We start from the raw sequence: 27,166 nt of genomic DNA on the forward strand, positions 1-27,166 counted from the left end.
TGCAATGAGTCTGTAGCCTGATGGGTTGAGTACTCACTTGTAAAGTGGGGGACATTTCCAGCAGGGGAGACGAAAAAAGGGGGGACAAAGGGCCATGGCCCTCCCACTTTTTGCCACAGGCCCAGCTCCCTGCTGCTCCTCTTCCTCCCGGAAGCTGGAGCCCAGCCTGGGTAAGAGCGGCCCAGGGAGCCCAGGCAGCTGTGTGGAGCCACAGACCTTCCATCTGCCTGGGGTAGAAGGGCCCAAGAGCAGTCCCCAGCCCGTGTGTCCCCCCAGACCCCTGGCTTAGGGCAGATGGAGGGTCCGCAGCTCCCCCTGCTTCCTGGGAGGCTCTTACCATGGCCCGGCTGCAGCTCTTCGGCCCCCGAGGCCCCGCCACCAGGCTGGAAGCTGGAGCCGGATTGGGGTAAGAGCCACGCACCCTCCACCTGCCCCAGGCTCCCCAACCAGGCTCCGGCTTGGCCGGGGGGAGGGGTCTTAGGAGGAAGAGGAAGGGCGGGGGTGGGGCCTTGTGCTCCCCCCCACACACACTTTTAGGAAGAATCCTCCTGCCTCCAGTCCCCCTGCTCCAATGACTCATCTTAAATTATTTATTCATAGTGAAACAGCTTCAACAAGAGAGACTGAGGGAGCCCCACATCAGACTATCCCTTAGCCCCGTGATTAGAGCATGCTCACAAGAGGTCCCTGTTCAAATCCCTTCTCCCCCTCAGATGGAGGAGGGATTTGAACCAGGTGAGTATCTTAATCACTGGGCTAAAACTTATGAGGGAGGTGGTCCTCCTTCCATCCATTTTGTGTAAGCTCACCTACAGGGGCCTCATCCAATAGTTGAGCTCTGAACATGTTTACTGGATCTGGACCACAGACAAGTTAGGTGGAGGAATGCCTGTCTTTGTGAATTGCTCTGGGGCTCAGGGATCTGGACACCTGGCATTGGACTGCTGTGTGCATTTGAGAGGTACAAAAATATAGGTGCCTAGAGTAGGTATAGTTCGACTTCTATATTTGCGGAGACAGCTCCAGTCAGGCAATGGGGCTACAGATGGTGGGGCAAATTCCACGTTTACCAGAGGTTTGCAGTTTCGCTCTGCCCCCCAAACTATGCCTGTGGTGCCTAGGTAACTTTTGGGGCAGAAATTTTGGTGCCAAGTGAATTTTGGTGCCAAGTCTTTTGTGAATCTAGCTCAGTGATTCTCAAACTTTTGTACTGGTGACCCCTTTCACATAGCAAACCTCTGAGTGCGACCCCCCTTATAAATTAAAAACATTTTTTTGTATATTTAACACCATTATAAATGCTGGAAGCAAAGCAGGGTTTGGGGTGGAGGCTGACAGCTCGCGAACCCCCGTGTAATAACCTCACAACCCCCTGTGGGGTCCTAACCCCCAGTGTGACAACCCCTGCTAGCTCTGTGTGTTATAGGTTCTATGTTGCTAATAGTTAACAGAGATTTTCCTTTAACTCAAGTAGATGAGTCCTGTGTTTCTAAAGAAGGAAGAGTTAAGCACTATCGCCTCTGTTACTGAGAAGTTGTGAATGAGTATGGCATACAGCGTAGCATATCCAGCATCTGTGTTTGTATAGCACTTAGCATAATGAGGTCCTGGGTCCATAACTGGCAATTGTACTAGGTGGCTAGAAATTGTTACAGTATCATCCCCATTTTACAGATGGTGAAAATGAGGTAAAGCTGTTCAGTGATTTCCAAAATCCATGAAGTGAGTCCATGTCAGAATAGTGATTAGAAGTAGCAGTTGCCAGTTCTCAGTCGTGTGCTCAAATCACTAGACTGAGTCTAGCTTTATGGTTGGTACACACTGCATGAGTACCCATATGTAAATATGTAAACTTTCTAAATTGCACAACGTATGTCTGTTTTGCAAACAATTTACTGTGTTATTTCTTTTCCCAGTATATGTGCTCCTCCCAACAAAATGTTCTAGGCTTTTATTTAGTTTGTGAAAGTTTCTATGGTTGTAACTTTTAGGACAATTATGTCTTTTTAATATTTATCTGTTTCAAATCAGTTTTTATAGAGTGGATATAATACATAAATTTAAATCATTTTAACGATACAATATGTAAACTTTTCACAAACAATACTCAGAATACATGAACAGGACATATTACATTACTGTATAACACAATATAATCAAACTATAATTTGATATAGACTTTCAGTTCTTCCTTTTGAATGGGGAATGGTCTCTAAAATCATAGTATTCTTTTTTAAAATAAAAATATTTGCAGGCTGTAAAAATAGCAAAATTCTGTCAAAGTGCCTCACGTGACACTTGCAGTTCAAGTCAAAAGAGGTTTCAAACTACTTTAGTACATCAGTTAAGCATGATTACATGTATCTTAAACAAAAAATCCATGTAGTATTATTTTAAATAGTTAACATACAGTATTTCAACAGGGGAAACACTTATTAGATCACAACAATCTATTTTACGCCATCAGCATTGCAGAGGGGATTATAATTGTGTTAAATTTTCATATTACTCATATTTACACATTAATGAACAGATGCATTGTTACTATTGGGATTTTGCCATTTGGCCTTTCACATCCCTAATCACGAATTTCCTACTGAGATCTTTACCGTTCTAGCAGAAATTCAGTCATTGATACATGGCTGTCCATTGAATTCATTATTGTTAGCTTGTTTGTTGCAGCTCTTCCTGAATTACCAGTAGAGTCAGGTTGCAAGAACAGTAATTTGTAACATGAGTTGTTTCATTACAGTCAATAGGTTTTTATTGACAAAACCAAAAAAAAACAAAACCCTAAAAAATAGCATTGATGTTAATCACAGCCACTCCTATCCTGGTTTATGCATAGAAAGTTAACTATGATTTCTGATCAAGCACCTTCCAATAACATGGTCATGAAGGAGTCATTCATTTGGAGGGACTATTTGTTACAAGGAGGGTAATTGTACTACGTTGCTGTGTAGCTGTGCTATGTCTCTGCTTGGTAGTTAATACAGCGGCCTGCAGTGAACCTGGAGTGTTCTATAGGCTTCAGAAACCAGGCTACTGTTGCTTTAACTCTCCAAGTTAGACAGAAGACTTCTGTTTCTTTACTAGCACACTACAGCGCATATTTTGTCTAGCTGCAGGGGAAAAGCTTTGTCATGGACTTTGCTGACAATAGACTTAAAAGTAAAACGGTCTACTTTTGGTGCCTGGAGGTTCTGTAGCCTATTGTTAGTTCACAATGGATTTCTATTGCTGCATTCCTGGTTTGCAAAGGTTTGTTAGCTTTTAATGACTGACAGTCCTCTATTGCAAATACCACATTGGCTCTGGCCTGTTTACATGCTACTCAAGAATTTTTGAAAAACACAGGAAAAAAGAAAACAGCAATGTTTATTTGACCTATTCAAGATATGTTTTAAAAAATGGTTTCCTTCATGAAGTGTTTACTGGGAAAGTACAAACTTTGGAAATATTTGTAAAAGTGTTTAAAGCACAGTGGAATCTTCTTATCATGAACTCAGGAATGGAAATATTAATGTTATAACGTTAACATGCAGCTTCTCGTAGCTATTTCATTGTGATCTAATTGTAATTTTTGAGCTTGTAATTAAATCTTTTATTAATGTAGTTCTTGTTATTACAAAAAAGTTAGAATAAAACTTCATTCACCCTACCATTTAAAGAGCAGAATTCCTATAATTATATATTTTTTCAGTATTAAACTGGAGACCAAACATTTAGGGATGGTGTGTGTGAGAGAGAATATTATATTATATTATATTATATTATATTATATTATATTATATTATATTTATTGTTAGTTTATGAAATAAATATTTTGGGTTCACTTTCATTTTCCACAAATCCTTTATAAAGAGAGAATAAAATATTATATTATTGGTATTTTGAGAGAGAAAGAAACGTTTGATATGGTTTTATTGAAAATTGCACACAGATTTTGTGACACTGATTCCTGAGAGCTTTAAGATAGGGGCTCAAGAAGGTTGGCAAAATTAGCCAAACAAGATAATGAAGGCTCCTCATAAAGCTTTTTACTGTGGGGAAAATTAACCAGTTGCTAATAATTGTATGGTCCCTAGGCCAGACGGTCCCTTTGATAAGTTAACATGTACTCCTTTTATGCTCCTGGTAGGGGGTAAACAAATGCCTGAACAAATACAAATACACATAAACACAAATGTGGAGAATAGCAGTATATGTCTTAGATCCAGATAATAAGTGTGGGTATTGTTATTTAGATGGCGCATACTGGGACACTTATCTTTTAGTACACTCCATTTTCTAACTGAATGCAGTACTAATCGTGGGATTGAAAGCCATTGTAATTGTGTACCCATCTAAATGCTGACAAGAATATACAATTACATTGTTTGGAACTGAGTTTAATGTTCTCTGAATTTTATTAGCATTTATATTTACTTATGCATTAAAATTCCACACAAAAAAGAGGTCAAAATGCAAGAGTTAGAGACATAAATATCGGCCGCATCCACACCCTCAGTGTATTTTCCCCTGAAAATATTGAACAAATATATTTTATTATAAAAAGGAAGTGATAGAAATCTGAAATAAGAAAATAATGGGTTTCCATTCTAGGCATTGCTTCCCCCCACCTCCCCACTTCTGGATTTTACAGTCTTTGTAAAGCTTTTTATCACACAAAACTTTTTATTATTATTATTATTTTTATTATTATTTACAATGTCTGAATATGTGTGTGTTACTGGAAAATCTTTCCACGGTGTACTTACCACCACACGATGTTTAAACACACATTATAAAGTGGATGTAATTGTAAACACACAGAGGGACATAATTACATGTAGCAGATTTAGGAGCTAATTCTTTGCCTTTTTTTTACTCTGCATTTTCTCAACATAATTATTTTTTGACTGCAGACTAACACCCTGAAATTGACAAGCATCCATTATAAGCAGGAACTTGTTCACTAAATTGAAAAACAATGAATTGCAGGTTTATATGTGCCCATTGTCATACAGAATTACTATGGCTTTGTTCCACAAGAGGAAAAAGCTAATGATTTTGAAACAGCAGGTGACAAAACACATTCTCTCCCCCCCCCCCCTCTTCTTATCAGTTTGTTGATGAAGTCATTACGAATTGGGGCCCAGAATAGGGTTGGCCTTATTTTTAGCAGATAGACTTTTAATGAGTTCTATTGTGGAGCCAGTCATGTTGATTTTCTTACATTTTTTTTTCTCCCTTCACTCAGAAACTCCCAGTATTGAAAAGCTACTATCAAAGGACTGGAAAGACAAGCTTCTTGCCATGGGATCAGGGAACTTTGGAGAAATAAAAGGTAACATTGTCACTGTGATCCTACAGAGTTAAAATGAAACAAAAATAAAATGTGTATATATAATTAGCATTATGGAACTTCTTCATGTTTTTTGTTTTGTTTCTCATTTCTGTGTTTGTTGGCAGTGTACAATCTCCCTGTGTGATTTTTAATAAACCATGGTATGTCCTAAATGAACAAGCCACTTTCATTTATGTAAGGCTTTTGTTCCATCTTTAATTCTGTTTTTATCAATATAAGGGGAGTCTATTATAGGATTCATATAAAACCCAGCAGAGATTTTCACAGTTCGCATATTAACATAGGGTTTAGCATCCATCTACAGCAGGAACTACACATCTGAAATCGGAAGGAGATCAGAAATGTTTGCTATTGTTGGTGCAGATTGTGATAATATTGTGCAATAGATGAAAGGGCAAAGTTTTTGTAGTAAAGCATGTTCCTTTAAAGTCCTGCTGTCGAAGGAAAATGCAAAATGTGACCATTATTCAGCAGTAGTACCTTCTGTTTTGCCAAGTTATTTACCCATTTTATATATGTGAGGTCATTTTAGGAAACCGGTAGTTGTTTATTTTTATACAGTATTTCTGCTCAAAATAAGTGTGTCAAACTTGATGTAAATTCCAAAGAAGCCGATGTTCCCCTAAAAGAAAACAGTGTGAGACTCCCACTTCCTACATGATAGTCAGATGGGGCTACTGTGATCATCTAATCTGACCTCCTGTATAACATAGAACTTCCCCGAATTGATTTAGATAAATTCATGGAGGCTATTAGCCAAGATGGGCAGGGATAGTGTCCCTAGCCTCTGTTTGCCAGAAGCTGAGAATGGGCGACAGGGGATGGATCACTTGGTGATTACCTGTTCTGTTCATTCCCTCTGGGGCACCTGGCATTGGCCACTGTCAGAAGACAGGATGCTGGGCTAGGTGGACCCAGTATGGCCGTTCTTATGTTCTTAATCCTGTTTGAACTAGAACATGTCTTGCACCACTTACATCAATGCAAATCCAGAGCAGCTCCATTAAAGTCAATGGAATACACCAGTGTAAAAGTGGTGTGACATCAGAATTAAGCCCTACTTATTTTTAATAGACCTAGTTTTCTGCTGTTGTTTTACTCGTATTGGGGCAAACCCTGAAGTCCTTATTCAAACAAATTCCCAAAAACTTACTCCAGACAGTTTTAAGGACCTGTTTCACAGTGCACAGTAATACTCAGTAAAATGTTGAAACAAAAGCTGTCAATTTACTCTAATCCTAAAAGGCAGTCTCTTAGAGAATAATTCATAGGTTTATATTAAAACTTAGTATTTTATTCATATGTTCCTTTCAGCTTGTCACTCACAAATAAGCCACCGGCACTAGCTTGCTCTAGTCCACCAACTTACACAAGAGGGAAAGTATGCCATTTGCTCCCCCCAACTTCTCTAGCTAGGGATTGAAACTCATATGAGTCCAGAATAAATATACGCATCTGGTACACTTATTTGATAACTTGATGACCAAACACAGCACTTCAGCAGCAAGTAGCCTGAGATATTACTCTTATTATAAGTGGGCCAAATTCTGAATTCCTTACTCAGTCTTTGCACTCGCAAACGCATTTGAGCACATTTTCCTCACATGTGTGAGTCAATTGGCCAGAGAGGGCTATTGCTAATATCTCGGCTTATGTGTGATTAGTACATATTAAAAAAGTATATGATTTAAGTAACCCTACGATGTGGTGTAAACTGATTCATTAATCTTTAAGGCGTTTCAGGCTGAGGGTCCATAGATGGCTTTCATTTCAGCTTTCGATGTTGTGTTGCTGCAGCAGCAACCGCAAGCTCTCTGGAACTTCTTTAACCCTTGAGATGCTGGAGTTTTAAAAAAATTACTCCCTATGATCCTCCACTCTCTTCGGACTGAGTAAAGTCTCTGAAGCACGCTCTGTGCTAAGAAGGCAGTCTCTTCTGAATCCCTATGATCTTGTTCTGTTGGAGGGCAGTCTTTTTTCTCCCTTCCTCTCTTTCCCCTTCACAAGTTAAACATGAAAGCAGCAGCGACTATAAGATAACACGAAAGAAATTCAACAGCTCTTTCAGTCTTGCCTGGGAGGCAGGGGGAGGATGGGGAGCAAGCGTACAGCCTCAAAGAAGAGTTTTATTTGCTTTAACTTTTGTTTTTAAATATCGTATTTTGAACACAAGTTGAGTTATTGTTTCATAGCTTTGTTCAAAGTCTCACACCCAGTGCATTTTACTAGAACTGTGGTTCTATGGCTGGGGGCATGGTTATTAGGTGTTTGGATCAGGTTTGGCAGTAAGCTGTGAAAACAGGCGCTGGTTTATTTTTCCTACTGACTGCCGTGACAGTTGCAATTATTGTGCATTGTTTGTAGGTGGCTAGAAAGAAGGGAGGATACAATAGAGCGTTGCCCTCTGGAGGTAAATGAATTTGACTTACAGGTTCTTGGGGGGGTCATGCAGGCTGATTATTTAGTGCCCAGGAATGTAGTTTTCATGCCACCGCCAGCCATGAGCGACTAGCAAACAATAGGTCAGTGGTATTGCAGCTGTATTTAGTGAGACAACATGAAAGGTGTGCAAGTTGAGCTGTTTTATATATATACACACACACACACACGCATTGTACTGGAAAGAAGTAATGTTTTTGCCCTGCTATGTGAACATGAGGTTATTAACAGTTTTTCAAGTGTAATTTTTAAATTCTGTATATATATATATATATTTGGCTTGGCAACTGCATTTAAAAAAAACATTTCTCTATTAGTGATATTTGGAAACGTGTTCTCAAATAATGTCTTTTTTTATTAGGACATTCTGGAAAGTGTACAGGACTGAAGATGTTTTGCCCAACTATTTTGTATAGCAAATAGTTTTTTCCATTTAAATGTTCAAAATTTCATTGTGTTTTTCATTAGATCCAGGGGAGTTTTACAGGGTTGTGTGCTGCAGATTCAGCACTAGGTTGCTTATTGTTATTGCCTGGGTTTATGTCATTAACAGTGAATTATAGTGTCTAGTAGAGGCAAAAATCAGAGGAAGATTAGACTGCAGCAAGAATCTTTATTTTCTGTTCCTGTTATTTCTTTTAAATAAACAAATGGTAATATTTTACCAGAGGTAGGGAAGTATGTGCATTAGCTAGAGCAAGCACCAGCGACATCAGGATTCGCCAGTTCTAATCCCAACTCTGCCGCTTATTTGTTCTGTGACTTTCAGCAAGTCTTTTAATATCTCTTTCTCAATTTACCCATCTTTACAATGGGAGAAGCAATGCTTACTCATCTTCCAGGGAGTGCTCAGAGACCTAATTATTAGTTGTATTTCATTTTGAGATCATCAGGTGGAAGGATCCATATATGTCCAATTATAAAAGAAAAGGGAAAATTAGTGTTTTATTCTTGTAGTGTGACTGTATGTGTGTATTCTGGAAAAGTTCATTCCAGTTTCATACACATTTCAGGGATATCACCTACATTTAAAATTGCGGGAAACTTCCAGAACCAGTAATATCTATAAAAATTGAATTAAACAAGTGTATCCATTGTATATTGTGTGTGTTTGTATAGATATATAGCAGAGGTGGGCAAACTATGGCTAGCAGGCCCCTCCTGTCTGACCCCTGAGCTCCTGGCCCGGGAAGCTCGCCCCCGGCCCATCCCCTGCTGTTCTCCCTTCTCTGGGTGGCAGAGCTGAGACCTCCTGGGGCAGAGCCTGGCCTGACCCGGTGCTCTGTGCTGCGTGGTGGCGACGGCGTGGCTGGCTCCACCTGGGTGGCACGGCTGTAGCGCCACCAGCCACCGGTGCTCCAGGCAGTGTGGTAAGGGGGCAGGGAGCGGGGGGGGGGGTTGGATAGAGGGCAGGGGAGTTCGGGGTAGTGGTCTGGGGGCACTAGTGTAGATAGGGGTTGGGGGGGCAGAGGGCAGGGAACAGGGGGGTTGAATGGGGGCAGGGGTCCCGGGGGGGCAGTCAGGAAGGGAGGGGGGGTTGGATGGGGCGGCGGGGGGCAGTCAGGGGCAGGGGTTCCGGATGGGGCGGCTGGGGGCAGTCAGGGGTGGGGGTTCTGGGGGCTGTCATGGGGATGGGGGGGGGTGGATGGGGCAAGAGTCCGGGGGGGGCATCAGGGGACGAGAAGCGGGGGCGGGGTCGGATAGGGGGCAGGGCTGGGCCATACAATTTCTGAAACCCGATGTGGCCCTCAGACCAAAAAGTTTTCCCGCCCCTGATATATAGTAATAGTGGGTAGAAGAAAAGTACAAGTCTGAGGATGGAGGCTTCCAAGGAGAGCTTATTTTGAAAGTCACACAATTTTGAATCTGCTCAAAGCAAGTCAATCCAGAGTAGACTAAATGAAATTCCAGTATAAGATGCTCTTTAATTCTTTTCAAAGCACCAAGCAATTAAGTTGTTAAAAACTTTTAAAATATGTATTGAATTAGTTAGATATGTTTAAACAGAAATTCTTTCTACATCCACTGTTTTTGCAAATGGGTTCAGAAAAGCCCGTTGGATTAGTCATGGGTAATGCACTTTATTGGATTCAGTGAAGCAGGATGAGTTTCAGAGCTAAAACTGATCACCTACAGGAGTTCGATTTCCTCCCAGTTCAGCACAGCACATTAGCTTCCATGTAGTATAAGGTGAGAGTGGTTGTCTTCCTCCATAGCATTAATATTGGCTACAGCAGAGGCAGCATATAGGATGGACCAATGGCCTGGTGCAATATGGCAAATCCTGAATTGCTGTGTTCCACTGTCTCCACACCCGGAAAATGCTCCGCTGTTGTTAATGGTATTTCAGTTCCACCAGTGTTAGCATTGTTGGAAGTCCTATTGTAGATGGGAGGTGTCAGCTGACGCGACCCCTTCAAGCACCTGATTAGACCAGCTCTCAGCAGATACAGTGGTAGCATTCAGTTGCCCTTCCACACTAGGTTTTCCAGTGTTGCTAACACTAGTTGGGTTGAACTGGCATTAGCAATTGTGAGAAAACTTTTGAAAAACTTTCCTAGCATGCATAGGGCTTTTGTGTTAATCTAATTTATTTCTCATTTGCCAGGAGTTAATACATTTTGATATGTCCCCCACTTAACTAATTTTGAATCCGTATAGGGAATTACAAGACAAAAGTTTGAGCTGACTTTTGTTTAAAATCTTCCTGACTTTGCTTACTTACAGAATTAAAGACATTGTTTAAGAACTGTCGTGCCTGAATCTCTGAAAGTCTGGGCAAGTCTGAATCTGCATTTTTCTTTTTTTAAAGCCCTCTCTATTGCATGGGAGAGTCCTCAAACAACTCTAGTGAACTCTTCTTTTCACCTCATGTAAAAATGAAGAGTCATTGGGGCAAATTTGGCTCTCAACTGCACCCGTTTGAAAGCAGGACAACTCCAGATTTAAATGAGTGTAGTTGAGAGCAGGATTAACCCACCATGCCTGATCTTAATGCACTAAACCCATATATATGTCACATAGACATTTACTTTTAAGCAGAAGCTCTGTTCCATGTTGTATGAAATATCAGTACAGGTATTTATATTAAACTATGTTTGATATATGACAAAAGTGCGTTTGATGAAGACTTTAATCTTGCTTGCTTGCTTGTGAAGTCGGGGCATGGGGGTATATTCAGTGAACAGTCTTATGACTGCCAATAATGGATTAAAAGAAATAATCCATTCAGTGATACTATAGCTCATCAGAGTCGTGAATTAAAGACATATGTTATGTAGATTCAATGTATGGATTAAAATGGATAATCTGTGAGGTGACACACAGAATCTTGAGATAAGTGGGCTATGCAGATTCAGTATATGGATTGTGACGGATAATTCCATTTAAGTAACACTGGACAAGTTGAAGACAAGTAAGCTTGGGGTAGTGCTCAGGCTATGAGCAGTAATCCAGTGAGTGACATGTTGGATCTCATAATCTGTAAACTGAAGACAAGAGAGCAAAGTATTCCACATTTAGATGTGGGAAAGGAGAAGGAGGGGGGGGATTATTCATTGGGCAAAAACTGGGTTTAAACCTTTAACTAATAAAGCACAGATCCCCAGGAGATGTGTGAAAGCTGAGCATTCCCTTCATAGCTGTGTGAATTTGCATATTCAAATAATCGTTTGAAAAATGTTTGCATGTTTCTGTCAGATGTGGAACTGTGGTATTCTTTTTTATTGAAAGTGTTGTATTTGGAATAGGAGAGAGAAGGAGAGTGAGAGAGAGCCATAAGTAGAGGAGATAAGATACATGGGGTGGTTGGCTTCTTAAGTATGATAAATTCAATATTTATTGCAACCTACTTGGTATCATCTTCTCTCTGTTTATTTACTTTGGTTTTTTTAATAGTAGCAATTTTCTGACAGTGAGCTTTAGTCCTTTGCTGATATTCCAAAAGTGCTGGAGGGGGGAACCTGCCCAGTGGCACACTGGGAAACCTAAATTTTAAGGACAAACTTGGCAGCTCCTGAAATAGTGTAGGTTGATCAGAATACCATGTGATACTATCAGCTGGCAAAAAAACAGAGAGTGCCAATCGAGCCACACCAACGCAGTGCCGCTTTCAGGCGAATTTGAAAGACTGAAATGGACACTGTGGCTGGAGGGAGCTATTCTCATTTGAAATGGGAATGGAAATGGCAACAATGTCTTGGGAGGAGGCCACCAAATAGGATTGGAGGAGATACTGTTAAAATGTCTAAAAATATTAAAATCAAGACCTTTGTGACAAAGTAGTTAAAATGCTGCTTTCAAGCCGTACTGGACTATTTCAGCATTTTTCTGAATAAGCATTATGACTCATAATAAATAAAAAAATCAAATCCTACTTAACCAAATTCCTCTTTTATTTTTTTAAAAGTGGAGTTATCAATAAAGGGGGAAATAGTCTAAAATCGAACTAATTTAAATAGCAAATGGTAATTGCTTTATTTTGTTTGACCATGTGGAGGCCAAACCCCTCCATTTAAACGTCATCCAGAGCGTTGGCTTAAAAAATAAAAAGGCTAAAACCAGTGTCCTCTTTGAGTTAAAAGTACATCATGGATGCGTTGATAGAGATTAATGTTCTGAGCTACATTTACCAGTCAAAAGGAAGCGTGTGTGTGTGTGTGTGTGTGTGTATATATATACACTTCCTTTATATATATATATATATGCACGCACACACACGCACACACACACACACATATTTTATGCTGGGTTTGTCTTTTGCTGCTGTATAAAATTCAAAACATGAACCAGCTAGCATAGTTACAGCTTGTTGCCTGGATGGGGGAACAATGAATAGCTGCTGAGAAGTAGTCCTAATACAATGTTGTCTATTCTTTTTGTAACCTTGACAGTAAGTAACTAACCTGGTTAAATACCAAGCTTTGTTTGCAGTCTACTGTACCAAAACTTTTATGACAGCCAATATTGAATATTCACTGAGGACTTATTTCTAGCATTGCAGAATAGGTAATGTACTGGTCTGTTTCAGAATGTGCTACTGAGCAGAAGGCTATGTCCTTGTCCCTACAGAATATTCATTCTTGAGGGTAACAGCTAAAGATTATTGTTCATCAAATGTTTTAGTTCATTCCAAGCCATCTTCCTTGAAGGCTAAAAGTTTCAGACAGTACACATGCTCAAATCAAGATGAATATCCACCTTCTAGGCTGTTATTCCAAAAAGAACATACTTTATTTGTTAAAATACAGAAGAAAATATATTACAGAGAACTGTAGATAGACAACTGTTTTTTTTTTCTTATTGTAAGCTATGGCTCAGCTAGTACAAATCAATCAGAAAGTTTCCTTCTATGAAGCTGATTTCACATATCAGTATGGAGTCAATTAATTTAACAAGCTAGGTAGCTGTATATTTCAGAAATGCATTGTAAAGTAATGGTGGCCACTGAGTACTGAAGTTGGCTTAAATACTTAGTTGAAAATGCCAATTTTCACATTTTTATGTCCTGGCAATCCCAAAGAGTTACTGGCTTGAAAATCATCATGCCAGCTCACAATAAATACTCATTGTAGCTATTTCCATAGCATTGAGTTGGAAGCATACAGGGGTTTGTATGCATGTACAAACACACACTCACAAAACTCACAAACACACAACAGTGATATAGCATTAATAATTTGGTTAATCAATGACTGGTAATAAATGTTAAAAATTTCTGGTCAAAAGACAGAAAAAAGGTGTTTAAATTCCATACTTACCCCAGCCAGGTATGTCTGTTTATCAGGGTGCATTTCCTGAAAGAGCATAACATAAACTCCCCATTGCCCCACATACAGAACTGCTGTTGACGTCAATGGCAGTTCCGTGCGTGGATCAAGGGGAGAATATTCCCATTTAAAATGAATACTACCAGGCTTTAACACTATGATTTTAAAGGGAACATAACCAAGCTAAAATTAATGCGCCAAATCTGAAGATGACTTATATCAAGTGCAATCCCATTGGCTCCAATGGATTTGCATAGGGGGTAAATTAGTACAGAATTGGACCCATATGTTTAAAATAAATCCCTGTGTGTTTCTAGCTACACCTAAGATTACTGAAATGGAAACAACAAAAAAATCAAATATACACTTCACTATTTATGCTGTTAGTTTGTTTTGCATTTCACTCAGTTTGGAGAATGAAATTAGGCAGTTGATCCATTTCACTTTCCAGTTCCCGTTGCTTAGCACAGTAACATTGTGTTTGGGTTTCGAACACTGCAGGGGGAAGTTTAAATTGGGGGGGGGGGAACAAAACAGTGGTCTGCGATTGGGGGGGGGGAGGCTGTAAAAATGTCAAAGAAAAAAAGTCTGTTCAAAGGAAGTCCAATCCTGAAGTTATATCCAGACTTGGACATAACTCCTGTTGATGCTGGTGGGGGCTGGGGCCATGCAAGGACTGTGGGATTTGATAAACTTCCCCCTCATTTATTTATTTTAAAGTTTGTAAAACATTGTGCCTAAATTAAAGGCCCAATGAGACTATTTGCAGTGCATAAAGTTGAGAGTGACCATACACAAGTCACTTAACCTTTGCGCCTCAGTTTCCCCATGTTTAAAAAAGTGTTAAAAGGGATAATAATGCTTACCTGCCTGCCTGGGGCTTTGAGAGGATTAATTAGTTATTGTTTTAAAGTGCTTTGAAGATAACATGAGCTCTGTACTATATGAGCTAAGTATTATTACATTGTATCACAGCAAACCAAACATGTTGTACTATTTGAGATATGTAGAACATCTTGAAATTTAATGGATTTTTTTCCCATTTGTTCCCCCGTGTACACAGGATTTGATTTTTTTAAATAATAACTATGTTTTATGATATGAACATAATACAATGTAATTATGTTTGCCAGGCTTTATACTAGCGCATTGTTTTCTTTGATTTTCTTTGAAAAACTGACACTGACAATTCAAAAGCTATTTAGGTAATTACTTTGATAGTAAACTGACTCGGGGGATAAGTTTAACTGTCTGTACTATTTTTTCCCCTGTACCTCTGATTGATAATGTTCCTAGTTATTTAACCGTGTCACAGAGATTATACAAAACCATACTGCAATGTTTTGCCACTATCCCTTTAGTCTTAGAGGGTATCTGGAGGTGGGGGGAGGGGGTGTGTGGAATTCTGATCACTTGTCCATCAGCATCTAAGGCTTATTTGACAAAAGAAAAATGTCATGGTTATCCCAGTTTCTGAGTTGTGCTCTCCAGGAAATTAAAATGAAATATATTTTGCTGCTATGAGAGTCTAAAACCATTTGTCAACTTTCTGCTTGTTCTGTTTTGTGCAAATATGATGTGGTTCTCCTCTTACTTGGTCTTATATGTGTCCTTGCTTTAATGTACATTAAAATGTCACTGCCACCACCAGTCTCAGACTGTGAGTCAGAGCTGAGAATGTTGTAATAATTTTAGTACTAAACAGTATTGTGGATAGTGTCAATTTGGGGTGAAATATAGATTTAACCTTACAGAATAGCATTAACTTAGTCCTCCATTAGTGCTGCCTGCTGTGGCGGTCGAGTGCTCATTGTGACTGTGTCCACAAATATGTTTTGTTCCCAGTCCCTTCCTTCATGCCAATAGAGAATAAACAGAGGGGTCTGCATGCAACTAGTCTTGGGGTTTGCTTTGATGCCTATATGTGTGTGGGCTTGTTTGATAAAGTTTCTGGTGGAAAATCCACGTTGTGCCACTGCAGTACTACGGAACAATGAGAACAGTGTGTCCACCTAGAGCAATATATCCTGAACGGCCCATGACCTGGTGGTTAAAAAGCTTTGTTAAACATGAAATGCGCATTTGTTGCGGATTTGATGGTAATTCAGTGTAATTTTAAGGGCAGTCATCGTTAGCCCACTTTCCTTTTCCTTTTCAATACTTGTATGAAATAGTCTAACTCGTTGTCAATTTGTACATTGCCACAATGGGCTGTTCCATTTTTTAATCACCATACCATGGTGTAGACTTAAAGCACTGAAATCATGTGAAGAGTATATGAATAGTATAGACTTGTCTCCAACAGCCAGAGCCATTTTAAACTCAATTATCAACAGGACTAGCTCTGAGCAAGTTTAATAGGCAAGCTGCTGGAAGTGGCTGCTGGGGCCAACAACCTGTCCACAGTAGGGTTCCCAACATTGCTACCAGCTTCACTGATGTTAGCTATAGTGAGAGCTTTTTGTAAAAATTCTGAAGAGTTGCATGACTTTGCAGTTGCCTCTACAGTGTCTTTGATTGCATAGTTGGTAACATAGTAAGATATAATATTGAGGTAAATTTAAAAAAATCTCTAAAAACTGAAATCATATTTAGTGACAATGTCAGCAGTCGTGTGCATGGTGGTTAATATCTGAACCTCCTGATGTTGCATTTTAAGGAGTAGATAGTAGCAAATAAGACAAAGTGTCACTTTTTCTGCTTACATGCTTTTTGCATGATCAGCAGAACAGGCATGTACATGAAGGGAATATGTTTTCGAGTTGTTACATCCACTTACATAACCACTTTCAGTTGGTATTGAGATTGGTTTAATAGCAGCAGTTTGGGCCATCTGGAGCCTGGTTTATACTACAACTCCAGCTAATTTTAAAATGAGGTAGTAGAATCAATTTTAAAACCAGTTAGAATTTTAAGGGCTATTTTCCCAATGTAAATCAGGCCGTATTCTTGACCAGATATCATTTCTACTTGTTCTTTAATTCTGAGCAATAATGATGATGAGCATGAGGGTCAGTTTTCAAAGGCAGCATTATATTCAACACGTATTTGTTTTAAAAGTAGATGAACAGTTGTTATAACTCTGTGCACTATCTAGAAATGAATACATAGTGCACAGAAAAAGTTGATTTTGTTGAATACATATCGGTAGTGACCAAAATGTGTCTTTGACAATGGTTAGATGGTCAGTGTGAAATATGTCTAAACCAAGCTCTGAACCCATCTCTAATTTAACTGTGCTTCTGCAACTTGAATAAAGCTGTCGATTTCTCTTTGGGAGAGATTTCTTGCTCATGAATGGATTAATAAGATTAAGACACAGTTCAGAAAAGTTTAGATGTGTCTGAAATTAGGCAACTGTCTCTTATTAGTGCCAGTGTGATGAGTGTTTTGTCTCTCTTAGGCAACGTGGTCTGGGCTTAGAATACAGAACCGGGTGTCAGAACTCCTGGGTTCTCTTCCTAGTTCTGCCATTGACTAACCACATGATTTCTATCAGTTTACACACATGAAATACTTCTCTACTTCTAAGAGTTGTTGTGGGATTTATTAATGTTTTCTGAGTTCTTTGAGATCTTCAAATGAAAGGCATAGTATAAATTCATATTACTTGATCAAATCATATTAGTTGACTGTCTTTGACAAATATCACAATTTTTTTAAATGAGTTATTTGACAAATATTTGTTCGTGCCTGTCCCTAGCTTAGAACTAGCCAAATCCACACATACTCCCACCCAGCCACCCCCTCAGTAAATATTTTGAATAAAATATTTGCAAACACTTTTTTTCAGTGTTCAACCAGCTCCATGTAAATCAAATAATAATTATTAGATTAATCTTTTCAGTGATACAAAATATTAAATGTTTCTTTGCAGCTAAGATCACTGGGCAAGAATAGTCCTTTAGGATAATTTAATTTGTATAATTTAGAAAACCTGCACATCCCCCCCCCACCACCACCACCACCCCGAAAAACAGCTAGGGAATGGGTGGAGTTGTAATAGACACTTCTAACTAATTGCATGTCCAGTGGCAAATGCATGACTTAAACTAGTGCTTTGTACCTCATGTCTGAAGTGAAAATTGTAACTTAAAAGTGTTTACTCCCCCATTCTTAGTATATTACCATAAGCTCCCATTCTTTCTCACACGTTTAAACAGAACTTTAAAAAAGTTCTATAGTTTCTGTTTCATTGCATCTCTCATGTTTGCAGCATACCCCCATGGATCTTTTGATAGTGTTAGCAAATATTGTCCCATCGATAGTGAGAATATTTTCCCATAGATCTCTTTTATTATGGGGTTTTAATAGGAAGCTCAATCAAGTGATATTACTTTTGTACCAAAAGCCTGACCCTATGTATTTTCCCAGATACATGTAACTGTCTACAAGTACTTAAAAGATCTGGAATTGGTTAAAGTGGAATGAAGGAGTGTTGCTGGGAGCACTGGATGAAAATAAATGAATTTAAATTAAGCTAAATATCACAAAAATATCTCTAATGGTGACATGTATTAGATTGTGGAATTATCTTTCAAAGGAAGCAGTAGATGACCCACCATTTAAGAGGGGAATACTGTGTCCAGTTCTGGTGACCACAATTCAAAAAGGATGTTGATAAACTGGAGAGAGTTCAGAGAAGAGCCACAAGAATGATTAAAGGATTAGAAAACATGCCTTGTAGTGACAGATTCAAGGAGCTCAATCTATTTAGTTTAACAAAGAGAAGGTTAAGGGGTGACTTGATTACAGTCTGTTAGTACCTACATGGGGAACAAGTGTTTAGTAACAGGCTCTTCAATCCAGCAGAGACAGGTATAACACGATCTAATGGCTGGAAGTTGAAGCTAGACAAATCCAAAATTTTTAACAATGAGAGTAATTAACCATTGGAACAATTTACCAAGGGGGTCATGGTGGATTCTCCATCACTGAAATATTTTTTAAATCAAGATTGGATGTTTTTCCTCTGCGACTTATTCTGGGGAAATTCTTTGGCCTATGCTATATGGGAGGTCAGGCTAGAGGATCACAAGGTCCCTTCTGACCTTAAAAATCTATGAATCTGTGAAATCCAATCCAGAAAGTGCTGGTAAATATATTGCAGGGAAGATTCCTGCACTGGCAGGGGGGTGGACTAAATGAGCTATTACCAGTAGCTCTTTTCACGTCTGACTGATAGTTGGCTATGAGCATGGTTAGTGTAGTCGCCAGTTTTTCTTTTGTTGAATTGGAGAGCGTTGGTGACGTTGGCAGCAGAACACTTCTTGTATTTGAGAGGGGTTTGTGTGGCAGGGCTGTCCCAAAAGCAGACTGTTTTAAGGGGAGATATCTAGACAGAAGGCTTATCCATTTCCTCAAACTTTTTGGGAAAGAACTTCATGGGCTCCGATTTCTGTAAGGGAGGGGAGTTTTGCCAGGGTTGTGTTGAGTTGGTGGGTGCTGGTAGATTACCTGTGAGTATATTTTATTATTTAATTGATCATCTTTTCAATTCATGGGAAAGGTGCCATTGTTGTACATAGTTTTTGATTAATACATTTTGATTTCTCTCTGATTTGTGGGGCTCTTACTACACCGTTCCCAGATCCCCTCTCATTCCTTTCTGGGTGAAAGGAAACCTGCTGTGGGGAAAAAAAATTGGATGGTGGTAATCGGTGCCTATTTCTGGGAAAGCATGAGCAGAACATATTTCTAGTGCACTTGTAGATAATAGAAATCTGGTGTTTGTAAAATAACATAGCGAGCAAGTTGGGTTAATGATGGCAAGTGGCACAACCTCTTAGCTATTTCTACTCTACACTAGACTTTAAAAAATTCTCATCAGTGGTAGCAACCCTGGTAACAGCTATTGGCATTTTAACCACTGTATCATCTAACCCTGATCAGAGCAGAGCTGGGCTACATGGCAGCTAGAATGCTGGCAGCTGGCCTGCCCTGGGATACTAAAGAGAAAAAGGGAAAAAATCTAATGTGTATAAGATTTCTGTTCTTCAGCATGCCCATTTGTACAATGGGGATGATAATACCTATCTCACAGGGGAGCGGGTTTTCTGTTTTGACAGAAACATTTTCAAAACAGTTGGTTGTGAACCCGTGAAATGTAAACAACTTTGAAAGTTTTCACAAAACTGTTTCTCCATGTTTCTATCCGCTCTACTAAACAGGCTACTGAAAGAAAAGCGGGGGGAGCAGGGAAAGGAAGTATTATTAACCCCAGTTTTACAGATGGGTAACTGAGGCACAGAGAGAATAAATAAGTGACTTCCTCAGTTACACACGAAAATAGTGGTAGAGCAGGGAATTGAATGGTGCCATAATCATCTTCCCTGTCTCATTTTTCTGTGACCTGTATGTCCCTAGTTGTTCCAGAGCAATGTATTGCGATATGTGTTGTGATTTTGCATATACTGTACTGAAATTCTGTTTATACTGAGACTGCCATTTAAAAATTACCCAGCTCTCATTTCTCTCTCTTTCCTTTACCTTTTGTCACTCTGTGATGCCCAGGGACTCCAGAAAGCCTAGCTGAGAAAGAAAGGCAGCTTATGGGTATGATCAATCAACTGACCAGTTTGCGTGAGCAGCTGCTGGCAGCTCATGATGAACAGAAGAAACTGGCTGCATCACAAATCGAGAAACAACGCCAGCAAATGGAGCTGGCTAAGCAGCAACAGGAACAGGTGAGTGATTATTATAGCGAATCTCATTCTAAGCTCCTATTCATTGATGTTTAACTTTCCAATAGTTTAGCTTTGAGGGCTGAAATTTCTCAAGATTGTTCTCAGCCCAGAATTAATTTTTTCTTTTGTTTTGGGGTATGGAAAGTTGGGCAAAAATATATCGAAGCATTATTTTATTTTTTGGAGTGTTAAAAAATGAACAGGAGTACAAGTACTCCTGTTCTTTTTGCGGATACAGACTAACACGGCTGCTACTCTGAAACCTGTTAAAAAATGGTGGTTTTTCTACTTTTCAAATAATTATCCCACTATTTTGGGAGACAGAAACTCAAAATATTGTTTTGTTTTAGGAGTGCAAATAAAAACACAAATTCAGCCCTGCAGAATGTGCCTGTGCCCATGGTCACTTGAAGTCAATGAGGTTGGTTGTGCATAACAGAGCAAAATGTGGCCTTTAGATAGTGCAGTGCCACCAGAAAGTGCAGTTTGTGAAGTTTGAAAAGAACTGAATGAGAAATACATAAAATATAAACCAGTGAACCAGTGTAATACTTTTCTTCCCCATTTAAGAGACTGATTTTCAGCCCTCACAAATACCCGCATCTACCCTTTGCAGGCACAAATATGTGTTCACACTTATCCATATATGCATATGTTAGAATTTGCATGCAAAACCATCCCTTTTCCCAATACTTTTTCTAGGTACAAATTTTCACAAAGTGAAGGCACAGGTATGTGTCTGCCCAGCTTTGTGTAGACAAAAATTGAGGGCAAACAGAAACCTGGCTTAAATTGTGCCCTAAGTGTGTGCTGAGTGCTGTTATCCAGATACACTGTCTTGGGTGTGTGTCTAGCTCTAGAATTCTGCATCTTGAAATAAACAGATTTGAATTTATTTGATGGGTTAGACATTCCATATGTTATTTCTTGAATGTATTTCCTGTAAACATGGGAAAACAGTGCATTTATTTGAATGTCTGATCAATTACAGTTCTTTCTTTTTTTTTTTTTTTAAAAAAAGAGTAAATTAACAAAAACACCTGTATGACTTATTTGAAACTCACAAAAGTCTGGAAATGCATTCATTATTGCCACCACTATGGTAACTCCACCACATTGCATGTATATAATAAAGCATACCATTTGACAACATACAATAGAAAACACTATATTATGCACAAGAGGAATTGTGGTTGCTCTGGGAGCTATGTCTTTGTTTTTACTGGTGCTTGGATAGTTAAAATCTCATCCTTAATGCTGCATATTGTGGCTGAGCTGTTCTGTGGAATTTCCATCTCTTAAACATAAAACCCTCACAGAAGAAGAAATTCTTTAAGGGACAGCAGGAGAAATGAATCATCCCTTAAACTAGAGTAGCCCTTTCACATTGTTACTGGTACATAGACACAGATGGAGAGGCATCACTGGCAAGATCTTTGTGGCAAGACATCCATCAGGACCTGTACCCTTACCTGTAGAGGTCGCTATTGTTTTAATACCACTGAATAGTCCAAAAGAGAAAAGGAGAATAGAGCGAGAATGCAAAAAAAAAAAAGCAATAAAACAGTCCCACAGGATAGAAATCCTTGTAGTCCTGCATTATATACAAACTTATTTTTATAAAAAACATAAACTAAAGTATTTATTTAATCATTAACAGTGAGCCTCCCTAAACACAGAGAACTTTTTTCTTTCCCCAGGCTATCAAATCAGCTACAGATAGGAGTTTTGTATGCTACTAGTTTAATAAAGGAAATTAAAACTTTATTTGGGGGGAGAAGCTCATCAGTTCTCCCCTCAATAAGTGGATTTTATTCCCATAAATGTTGAGACTTACATCAGGGGAAGAATACTCCCCCAACAATGCTTGCAATGCTCTGTTAGCAATTCACAAGAATGGAGCTGTTCTGGTGACTGAAATAAAACTCTTGTAGAATTTAAACAAAAAGATGCTTTTTAAATTTAGCGGCTTATTCCTCCTCAGCTCTGTAGGTCTGTCTACACTGCAGCGAAGGGTGTGATTTGCAGCTTGTATAGCTCCATTAGCTGTTATCTAGCTAGCCTGATAAATATAGAAGTGGGGATGTGGCAGTGCAAGTTCAGGGTGGGCTGTACAAGCCCATCTGACCTCCTTTGGTACATGCTTGTTTGCGCAGCTGGCGCTGAAGCTTGCACTGCATTTCTAATTTTAGCAAGCTAGGTAGAATAGAGCTAGCATGGGTAACACCTGCATATGCTGCAAATCACACCTGTGGCTGAATTGTAGACATAATCTTTGAGTCAGAACTCTTTTTGTACCTTCTCATCAATTGTAAATGGGATGTGTCTCACAATCATCTTACTCAGTTGAGGGGGAAGGATGGTCTTGTGATAAATACACAAGACTTTGAATCAGGAGACTTGGGGTCAGATCTTCAACAGGTATAAATTGGCACACGTACACTGAAGACACAGTGGAGCTATGCTGACTTACACCAGCTGAGGATCTGGCCCCTGGTTTCTGTCCGTGGCTTTTCTGGACATTGAAGCACTTAGTGGTTAAGTGAATTGCCCAAAATCAAGTACCAATCTCTTTTTGCCTCTGTTTCCCTATCAGTAAAATGTAGATTATGCCTTTCTCCTGCATTTCATATTTGTAAAGTTCTTGGAAATCCTTGAATAGTAGATGCTCTAGAAGTACTGGGTATTCTCTTCTTTGGTTCTTTTTCCCCTTCCTCTTATTTGATGTCTTCTCCCAAGTGCTCTTCCACCAACAGAAAGGGACAGACAAGCGGTATTCTTTAAGACCAGTCGCAATACGATTCTATAAAATGGCTAATGAGAAGGCATTCATGTATCAGTCTATCCCCCCCTCTCCCGTCAGTTCTGACAGTGTTGTCCTCGAGGTTCACTTTTTCATGAACTGGCACTATCATGATGCACAAATGTGAGCCTCCTGCCTCTGTGGCACATCAAGCTGCTGCCACCCACACACCACAATGGCATTAGCTTAACAGAGTGGTGTCAAGAACTAAGAAAGGTGGGAAATTCCTATGTAACAATTCCAGGAGTGATGGTACAAATTTTACATTTGCAATTTCTCCACAGATTGCAAGACAACAGCAGCAGCTCCTGCAGCAGCAACACAAAATTAACCTTCTTCAGCAGCAGATCCAGGTCAGAGATTATCACCCTACCTATAATTCCTAATTTTCACTTTTCCCTTCTTTCTTCCAACCCCCTTCAGTACAGCCAGAGTCTTTGTAAGAATCTGTACAGATAGATGTTGGTATTGTATTTTAAGAAAATGGATAAGGTCGTTACTTGCCATTAAGCACTAAGGGTGGGATTCAGCAAACCCTTACACTTGTGATTAACTTGACACATATTGGAAGCACCATTCACATGAGTAAGGGTTTGCAGGATCAGACCTTGGAACAGTGGCTCTCAACCTGCGGCGCATGCCCCACAAAAGTGTCTGTAGTGTCTCTTGCAATTGTTGGGTGGGGAGTTACAGATCTCCAATTCTATCTTGAGTCTTCTGCTGAAACAGTTTTGCCCAGTCTTTTGCAGCCAAGTTCCCCTTAGGTATCAGGAGAACAGCCTAAAGCATTTAATAATTCTAGAAGGGACTCATTTGAAGCAGGAGCCAGCGAAAGGATTCTGGAGAGCAGCTGAGGAGGTGAGGTCACAAGTGGCTGTGTGCGTGCTCCGTCCGAAGAAGATTGCTAACTCTTGCACCAGAATGTTATGGATGTAATTATATTTCATTTTCACCTGATATTGCTTAGTATTTAATCTTGTTTCTTCATCTTCCTTCCTATGGTAGTATACATTTTATGCTCTGAGAGTCAATATCATGTTGTATTTAAAAAGCAAAAAGTTTGTTCCTGCTCTCTGATGTTCCAGTGCACATCATCTAGTTCCTAAAATCATTGGTTGTACTTGCTACTAGAGATGGATCCAAAAACCCCAACATGTGAAGAAACTTTGGGACTGGACATTTGTGGCTGGATCTGATTTCTATAATCAGATGATTCAGCCTCCTAGATCCAAAAAGCCTTGAACTTTGAGGAAAGTTTAGATCCAGATCCAGTCTTTATGCCTCGGGTCCATCTTTAATATTCAGCATTGCATAGCAACTGGTTTTGAGTCGCATGAGCTGATTTGCACTGTTAAAAATGTGTGTAAGATACAGGGCTGTGTGTAGTTCTTAGATGAGCCATTGGCAGCGGCACTAAAATCAATAAGGTAGCATGGTGTGTAAGTCAGAGGATACCTTGGCCCCTAATAAATGCATTGCTATGCTCCATCCCACGATCATTTCAAGATGTTGCATATCAACCTGAACCCAGAAAAAAATCATTTAACATTATGCTGGATTTTCTTGTGAATTAAAGTTTAAATCATGCTCTTAGTGAAATTAGTGTAAATCTGTTGACTATAGTGGAGTTGAACGGAGAAGAAAATTTAGACTGAGATAGTTAGGTATTGCAATCTGGTGGTGAAGTACAATAGAAGGAAACTGAGTTTACCTTCCTTTTGAAAAGTTGGGAGGCAAATAGGAAAGGGCAGACTGCTTTATATAAAGCAAACTCTACCACTGGCATTGGTCATCTTTGATCTAAAACTGAAATCAATCCTGCACTGTTTTGGAGGATTGAACATTTTGGTCAAGTTTGTTTCTTAATTTCCACAGTTCTTTGTTTCTCCTTCTCACCTTTATTTTTGGGGACGTATGGACAGAGAGTGGTGGGTGCCTGACTGCCTTCTTTGAGGAGACATTCTGAGGAGGCCAGTTGCTTTCCTATTTCTGAATGCTGTTGTTGACCATATAAAATACAGCACAATATCCCATGGCTCTAAATTCTGTATATATTCTGTATTTGGCATGAAGCCAAAATGTTTGGGACTGTTGTTGTATTATAAATTTTATGAGGGAGGTAGGATGGCATTTTTGCTGGTATTGGAGGGTATCTTTCCTTTTTGAATATGTCAGGTGAGAAAAGTGGACAGCTGGGAAAAGCTGTGATTGGATATGGTAATAAAAGGGCAGAGGTGGAATTTTAATTCCTTCTCTTACGGCATGCTATTGTGGCTGTGGATATCAGAGGGTTTTCTGGACTTGGACTACAGGTGTGTTGTTAGATTGTGTTTGCTAGACTCCACCACTTTACGCTTCAACTCAATCCACTGGCATGTGTTAAAGTCTACATTGCCTTGTCTATTCTAGAATCTTAGAACATGTTAGTTAGAATGTGGTAGCTAACACGTTCTGACAAGACATCATCTCTCCTGTACCATGACAAACTCTTGGACTGGTTTTAACCTGAATTTAATGCAAATTTAAAATGGGAATGGAATATATATTTATAAATCTTCCTGTCAGAAGAATGACATCTCCACTTGGCAGTGAAAAGGAGTTTTAAATAAGGGTTTGCACGAGGGAGAGGGGAGGGCCTGGGATCTTATAAACATAAAACATTCAAACTCCCAGGCTGTTTGAATTGAGGAGCAAAGGCAGTACTCATAGGGGTGATACCATTGCAACCTGACACTATGCTTAGTTCCCTCAGTGGGAACAGTTCCCTCAATTGGGTTTAGATCAGGACCCAGCTCAGTTTCCTTTTTGTTGTAGTATTAAAAACATATCTCTTTACACTACTTATTGTATCTCTTTCTTTTTAATTTTTCTTGTGTGTTGTGCATGTGAGCTTGCACATACTCCTGTTTTTTAATAATACAAATCAGCTTGAGCCCAAACTTTTGCTTGAGTAATAAATTGAGGTTTTAGTCTCTTGTTTGTAAAGAAATATCTGAAGTTTACATGGGTTTATAACCGTGGCACAATCTCTGAGTAGCTAGATATGTAATAATTTATAAAGCATCTCAAATCACTGTGGTAAGTAGATGCTATAGCGTTCTGTTTGTTCAACAGCATCAGGATTTCTCTGCCCAGACCTCTCTGTAATCCCTCAGTCTCAGTTGCAGAAAATTATGGGCCAGATCCTCAGCTGGTTTACAGCAGCATAACTCCACTACAATCAGTGGAGCTACACTGATTTACATTAGCTGAATAACTGGCCCTATCACTTTAGTCCTTTCATAAACGGTGGCAGGCAAAGTACCAGACTTCTCATATAAGACAATTTATAATGACACTAATCTTTGTTAAAGAGAGTCTTGAGATTGGTAGGCCCAACTTGGACCTATATAGTTTTTTCTTTATGCCGTCTCTTTGTTAAGTGCATGCAATTCTCTGTGTTGGTGGAGAGATTTTTTTAAAATTGCTGCATCTTTTACAAAAGTCTGAAAAACAATAAAAGAAACCCTACCATGACAAGTGATGAGAGAGAGGAACCAGATTTTAGTTTTAAGTTTCTATTTATGAGCCCAGAGTAAGAGGGGAAGTTGTTTTTATAAACAGTGAGTAAATTGCAAATAATAATAATAATTAATAATAATTTGACCCTGTTTCTTTTAAGTGTAGAGTGTAAAAATGAAATATGTCTTCACCGGGGTACTGGAAAACACAGATTGAAAATGAGATATAGAGCCTTTCATCTCTTGAACCCTGACCTAAGTCACTAGTAAATAAAAGTCAACTCACTACTTATCTGATACTCGTTGCTGGCTTAGGAAATGAGTTGGTGACCTGTCTCAACCCATTGTCTAGGGATATGGATTAAATCGTGATCCTATTGAAGTCAATGAGGGCACGAATTTACCCTGGGTGCCTACTTCACACAAAACACTATCCGAGCTGGCACCCTTCTTTAGGCAGCTACATCACAGAGATCAAGGTTTGAAGAGACAGGGAGACATCTCATTCCTCTAGAGATAGTTCCTTGGCTTCTGTCCGTCTAAAGAACTGTCACTCTAACCCCTAGTAACATGGCCCAATCCAGCTCCCAGTGAAGTCAGTGGAAACAGCCGGGTCAGGT

The 27,166-nt window shown here is 39.4% G+C and overlaps 1 protein-coding gene across 2 annotated transcripts in view; it reads left to right on the forward strand.

The window, feature by feature from the left end:
- SOX5 (SRY-box transcription factor 5) overlaps nt 1-27,166 on the forward strand; it is a 267,225-nt gene that overhangs the window by 69,155 nt on the left and 170,904 nt on the right. For both annotated transcript variants that reach the window (XM_029911672.1, XM_024203263.3), the window contains exons 2-4: nt 5,243-5,329; nt 20,071-20,243; nt 23,331-23,399. In XM_029911672.1, coding sequence (XP_029767532.1) covers nt 5,243-5,329; nt 20,071-20,243; nt 23,331-23,399 — 329 coding nt within the window. The remainder of the gene's footprint in view (nt 1-5,242; nt 5,330-20,070; nt 20,244-23,330; nt 23,400-27,166) is intronic.

Source organism: Terrapene carolina, unplaced genomic scaffold (assembly GCF_002925995.2).
Source record: "Terrapene carolina triunguis isolate 2854851 unplaced genomic scaffold, T_m_triunguis-2.0 Scaffold112, whole genome shotgun sequence".
Taxonomy (NCBI): Eukaryota; Metazoa; Chordata; order Testudines; family Emydidae; genus Terrapene; species Terrapene triunguis.